Genomic DNA, 6,503 nt, shown 5'->3' on the forward strand with positions numbered 1-6,503 from the left:
AAAAAAAAAAAAAGGTCTGTGTTGGGTAAAGCAGTTTATTTTTATCTCCGTTTTCCAGAAGAGGAAACTGTAGTGTAAAGAAAATAAATAGGATTGTTTGAAGTCACATATACATACTATAAAGTTCACCATTTTAAACATTTTTAAATACATAGTTCAGTGGCATTAAGTACATTCACATCATTGTGCAACCATTGCCACCATGCATCTCCATAACTTTCATCATCCCAAACTGAAACTTTGTACCCATTAAACAATAACTCCCCATTCCCCTTGCCCCCAGCCCCTAGAAACCACCATTCTGCTGTTTGTTTGTATGTATTTGACTACTGGAGGTACCTCATATAAATGGAATCATATAGTATTTGTATTTTTGTGTCTGGCTTATTTCACTTAGCATAATGTCTTTGAGGTTCATTCATGTTGTAGCATTTGTCAGAATTTCCTCTCTTTTTAAGGCTGAATAATATTCCATTGTATGGATATGCCATATTTTGTTTATCCAAACACTTGGGTTGTTTCCACTTTTGAGCTATTTGAAGTTGCTATAAACATTGTTCCCCAAAATTCATATGTTGAAATCTTAATCCCCAATGTGATGGTATTAGGAAGTTGGGCCTTTGAGGTGATTGGTTCATGAGGGCTCTGCTGTGGATTAGTGCTCTTATGAAACAGACTGCGGAGAGTTCTCTTCCCCCTTCTGTCATGTGAGGTTACAGTGAAAAGACAGCCATGTATAAATCAGGACGCTGGTCTTCACCAGACATAAAATCTGCCATGAGGGCCGACCCCGTGGCTCACTCGGGAGAGTGTGGCGCTGGGAGTGCCCTGGCCGTGGGTTCGGATCCTATATAGGGATGGCCAGTGCGCTCACTGGCTGAGTGTGGTGCAGGTGACACCAAGCCAAGGGTTACGATCCCTTACCGGTCACAAAAAATAAAAAAATTATAGGGATGGCCAGTGCGCTCACTGGCTGAGTGTGGTGCAGGCGACACCAAGCCAAGGGTTACGATCCCTTACCGGTCACAAAAAATAAAAAAATAAAAATCTGCCATGATCTTGGACTTCCCAACCTCTGCTGTGTGTAAGTCACCTGGTCTACGGTAATTTGTTATAACAGTCCAAACCAACTAAGACAGAAGTCACACCACCTTTAAGTTGAGACTTCTGACACCTGGTCTAATGCTCTTTCCAATATTACCATGAAGAGAACTGATGATTTTATAACCTAAAATCTCCCCCAAACTCAAGAGATTTTCAGGGAAATGGGCATTACATGTAAATTGATTAGCCAACTGAAATATTGTGGCTAAGCTTCATGAATAAATGAATCAAATAACTAAGTTTGGTTGACTCATACTTTAACTTTAAGATAATATCTCTACTTTCTCTTTCTCCCTACTGAAAAAAACAAAGCACAAAAAAAGCAATTTATAGAAAGATACCAACAGATAGTGAGCTGATTCAACGTTTCTAAAATTCTTTCCAGAGGTGAAACATAGTACACAACTGCTTTTCAGATAAACAAGTCCAGAGAGCACATTTTCTTGGGTTCTCTGGACCTGAGCTAAGCTATTACTAGCAATTGGCATCACTTCAAAAACTCAATGTGTATTCAACCCATTAGAACACACGGACAAATCCTGCCTCCAAAGCCAACTTATCTTCGGCATTAACACCTGAGCACACTTCTTCCCTGGAGCTCTGTGCAGAGGGCAACTCTTTCCTAGAACTACACAAGGATTGATCCAGAAGGAAGAGGGCAGAGCAGTGCCATGAACATTGTCTTGGATATCCTCCTGCTTCTGATCACCATCGTCTACTCCTACCTGGAGTCATTGGTGAAGTTTTTCATTCCCCAAAAGAGAAAATCTGTGGCTGGGGAGATTGTTCTCATTACTGGAGCTGGGCATGGAATAGGCAGGCTGACTGCCTATGAATTTGCAAAACGGAAAAGCAGACTGGTTCTGTGGGATATTAATAAGGTAAAGTATACATCTTTTAAAGTCACAAAGTAAGATACATTTTAAAAATTATTTGACAACATCTGCTTATGTTCATATTTTTCTTTTTCAAAGTTTGATAAATAAATTCACTGGAGCCTTATTCTATCTATGTATCAGGGTGATTAGATGAAGGGAACATAACCGAGCAGTGATATTTGTGCCATGGTGTACAGACTGATAACAAAGACTTGGAAGTTAGGTCCCTTCCAAGCTGCTTAAATTGGGCAAGTCAAGTAATTTTTCTCAGCCTCAGTTTTCTTGTCTCTGAAATGGGGATAATACCTGGGGGATGGCCGAGAGCAGGGGTCAACGAATATTTGTGCCATGGTGTACAGACTGATAACAAAGACTTGGAAGTTAGGTCCCTTCCAAGCTGTTTAAATTGGGCAGGTCAAGTAATTTTTCTCAGCCTCAGTTTTCTTGTCTCTGAAATGGGGATAATACCTGGGGGATGGCCGAGAGCAGGGGTCTACATCTAATGGGCAAAATCTGGCCTATGGTCAGCCTGTTGAAGTAAGAATTATTTTTACATTTTTAAAGGGTTGTCAAAACAAAAACCAAACAAAGAAACAAAGAAGACCATGAATAGAAATTTTTAGTGCCTCCTCTCGTAGACACACACAATTCTAAAGTATCTACTATCTGTCCCTTCATGTAAAAAGTTCTGCCAACCCCTGGTCAAGAGGATAAAATAAGAGAATATTTTAAGTGCTTAGAACAATACCTGGCACATGGCAAACATTAGTTGTGTTAAATAAAATCTATGTGCAGTGAGTCAAGCTTTTCCTTGGGCATTTGTGTTTTTCTTGTACTTTTATTTGTAAGTACTATATAAACTACCTAAAATAAAACTGAAGTAGCTGAAATCTTGTATCATTGTCCCTGAACTTGTAAATTTTGGTAAGGCCATGAAAATATACACAGAAAAGTGTTTAGAGAATTTTAAAATTAGAAAAACTATAAAGTTGTTTGTTGGGTTTTTTTTAATCCAAATTTCCACAAATCACAGTGAGATTTTAACTGTCATTGTATTATTACTCTCTTATGTCCTTTGCCGTCATTCTAGTTGGCACCTGTTTTCCTAGGGACTTCAAAAATGTCTCGAACTTAGAGAACTAATTCTTCTCTTTTTCTTTCTGGATAGTGAAGAATATTATACAAGAAAAAGTTGATACATTTTTATTTAATAGATATGGGCATTTACACAATAGATGAGTTGACATACATGAAAACGACTTGGCATCAATTTGGTCCTTGAAGAGATTTATTTCAATGAACTTTCTAGAAGAGGACAAAAATTAACAAATTGAAAAAATTGTTGTCTGCTATACTCAGGCATTTATTAAAATATATAAATAAGTAAAAAAATCCGTGAAAAAGGCTTGATGAAATCTAACCTTCAGATTTCTTTTCTTTCCAGGTGTTTATCTGGGGGAAGAGGACTATATTTATTACATTTTTTAATTTTTAATTTTTTTACATTTTTAAATTTCCAGTGATGAGAGAAAATTATATTAGAAAGAAGTCATATTTAAAATGACTTAATCTTCCCAGTGTAGATGGGTATAAATAAACAAACAAACAAATAATAAAATAAAATGACAAGATTCTGCCAGAAGGAGGGGTAACCCACCCTGATGAATCCTCTTCGAATTTTTGAAATGTTCATGTTTAAACATCGAAGGTATTAAATAATTCACTCTAAGGCTGTAAATGTAACTCAGATTTCCTTTAGCTGAAGAAGATGCCAGCTGCCTTTTTGTCATAGCTGGCACCTTTTGCCTCACAAAATGAGAAGCACATTAGCAGTTCAGTCCTCATTCAATCTAAACTGCTGCTTCAGAAACACAGCGGTAAGTGCTGTAAGCAAAGACGCTGGAGTTGAGACTAAAGCAAGCATTTTGCTTACAAAGAGACAAGCCATGATATTTTGCAGTGCTGCTGCTCAGTTATAAGACTGAAGGATTTTTAATTATTCAATCAAAGCATCTGATGAAAGCTCTGGTTATTAATGCTCTCTACCAACCTTGTACCTAGAAACAAAAGAGACAGTATGTAGTGGTTTGTGCAATCTGGCAGCAAGCAAGCAACCAGCTGGAACCTGNTATTTGTGCCATGGTGTACAGACTGATAACAAAGACTTGGAAGTTAGGTCCCTTCCAAGCTGCTTAAATTGGGCAAGTCAAGTAATTTTTCTCAGCCTCAGTTTTCTTGTCTCTGAAATGGGGATAATACCTGGGGGATGGCCGAGAGCAGGGGTCAACGAACTACATCTAATGGGCAAAATCTGGCCTATGGTCAGCCTGTTGAAGTAAGAATTATTTTTACATTTTTAAAGGGTTGTCAAAACAAAAACCAAACAAAGAAACAAAGAAGACCATGAATAGAAATTTTTAGTGCCTCCTCTCGTAGACACACACAATTCTAAAGTATCTACTATCTGTCCCTTCATGTAAAAAGTTCTGCCAACCCCTGGTCAAGAGGATAAAATAAGAGAATATTTTAAGTGCTTAGAACAATACCTGGCACATGGCAAACATTAGTTGTGTTAAATAAAATCTATGTGCAGTGAGTCAAGCTTTTCCTTGGGCATTTGTGTTTTTCTTGTACTTTTATTTGTAAGTACTATATAAACTACCTAAAATAAAACTGAAGTAGCTGAAATCTTGTATCATTGTCCCTGAACTTGTAAATTTTGGTAAGGCCATGAAAATATACACAGAAAAGTGTTTAGAGAATTTTAAAATTAGAAAAACTATAAAGTTGTTTGTTGGGTTTTTTTTAATCCAAATTTCCACAAATCACAGTGAGATTTTAACTGTCATTGTATTATTACTCTCTTATGTCCTTTGCCGTCATTCTAGTTGGCACCTGTTTTCCTAGGGACTTCAAAAATGTCTCGAACTTAGAGAACTAATTCTTCTCTTTTTCTTTCTGGATAGTGAAGAATATTATACAAGAAAAAGTTGATACATTTTTATTTAATAGATATGGGCATTTACACAATAGATGAGTTGACATACATGAAAACGACTTGGCATCAATTTGGTCCTTGAAGAGATTTATTTCAATGAACTTTCTAGAAGAGGACAAAAATTAACAAATTGAAAAAATTGTTGTCTGCTATACTCAGGCATTTATTAAAATATATAAATAAGTAAAAAAATCCGTGAAAAAGGCTTGATGAAATCTAACCTTCAGATTTCTTTTCTTTCCAGGTGTTTATCTGGGGGAAGAGGACTATATTTATTACATTTTTTAATTTTTAATTTTTTTACATTTTTAAATTTCCAGTGATGAGAGAAAATTATATTAGAAAGAAGTCATATTTAAAATGACTTAATCTTCCCAGTGTAGATGGGTATAAATAAACAAACAAACAAATAATAAAATAAAATGACAAGATTCTGCCAGAAGGAGGGGTAACCCACCCTGATGAATCCTCTTCGAATTTTTGAAATGTTCATGTTTAAACATCGAAGGTATTAAATAATTCACTCTAAGGCTGTAAATGTAACTCAGATTTCCTTTAGCTGAAGAAGATGCCAGCTGCCTTTTTGTCATAGCTGGCACCTTTTGCCTCACAAAATGAGAAGCACATTAGCAGTTCAGTCCTCATTCAATCTAAACTGCTGCTTCAGAAACACAGCGGTAAGTGCTGTAAGCAAAGACGCTGGAGTTGAGACTAAAGCAAGCATTTTGCTTACAAAGAGACAAGCCATGATATTTTGCAGTGCTGCTGCTCAGTTATAAGACTGAAGGATTTTTAATTATTCAATCAAAGCATCTGATGAAAGCTCTGGTTATTAATGCTCTCTACCAACCTTGTACCTAGAAACAAAAGAGACAGTATGTAGTGGTTTGTGCAATCTGGCAGCAAGCAAGCAACCAGCTGGAACCTGGGTCGGTGAATGACTCTCCTGCCCTCCCTCTTTTACTCCTCTGTGACCCATCAAAAGTCTAATTGAGAGGACCTTGGCTTTGTAACTAAGGGTCCCAATCTCCATTAAAGCCTGCTGTTTGGGATTTCAGGCTGCTGCTCCGGGGTTTATCCCACAGTAATGAAATACAAGGACCTAGGGGAGGCAATGCTGGCTAAGAAAAACCACCTGATCACTCAGTCTGGGATTGCCCCAAAAACCACAACACCACTATCAACCCAATATACTAAGAAAAGGGCTTTCCAGGTATCCTTGCCTCTTCATCACAGAGAAGAGCTTACAAATCGTGAGAGGAAAAAGTATAATTTTTAAAAGCTCATAGTATTCTTTATAAAAGTCAACAGATGTCAACATTTGAAAAGAATTCTAATTTTCCAGAAATGCAGGTCAAGAAACATTAGGGCAATTTTATCTTAGGAAAGAAGTCTTTGAATTTAGGCCAGAAGTAAATTGCTTTGTCTCTATGTCCTAGAGTTATGTTGCAAGGTTGCTACATAAATGAGAATCCATCCAGTGGCCCTTGCCCATTTTCACTCCCAAACACCTGAAGATTATA

General features: G+C 37.0%; 1 protein-coding gene across 1 annotated transcript in view; it reads left to right on the forward strand.

Annotated features, from left to right (window-relative positions):
* Positions 1–1,710: 1,710 nt before the first annotated feature.
* Positions 1,711–6,503, forward strand: part of HSD17B13 (hydroxysteroid (17-beta) dehydrogenase 13) — a 15,028-nt gene continuing 10,235 nt past the window's right edge. Inside the window, exon 1 of the mRNA XM_008569584.1 lies at positions 1,711–1,985. Within this exon, the coding sequence (XP_008567806.1) occupies positions 1,776–1,985 (210 nt within the window). The 5' untranslated portion in view covers positions 1,711–1,775. The remainder of the gene's footprint in view (positions 1,986–6,503) is intronic.

The sequence above is a fragment of the Galeopterus variegatus genome, unplaced genomic scaffold (assembly GCF_000696425.1).
Source record: "Galeopterus variegatus unplaced genomic scaffold, G_variegatus-3.0.2 Scaffold513, whole genome shotgun sequence".
Classification (NCBI taxonomy): domain Eukaryota; kingdom Metazoa; phylum Chordata; class Mammalia; order Dermoptera; family Cynocephalidae; genus Galeopterus; species Galeopterus variegatus.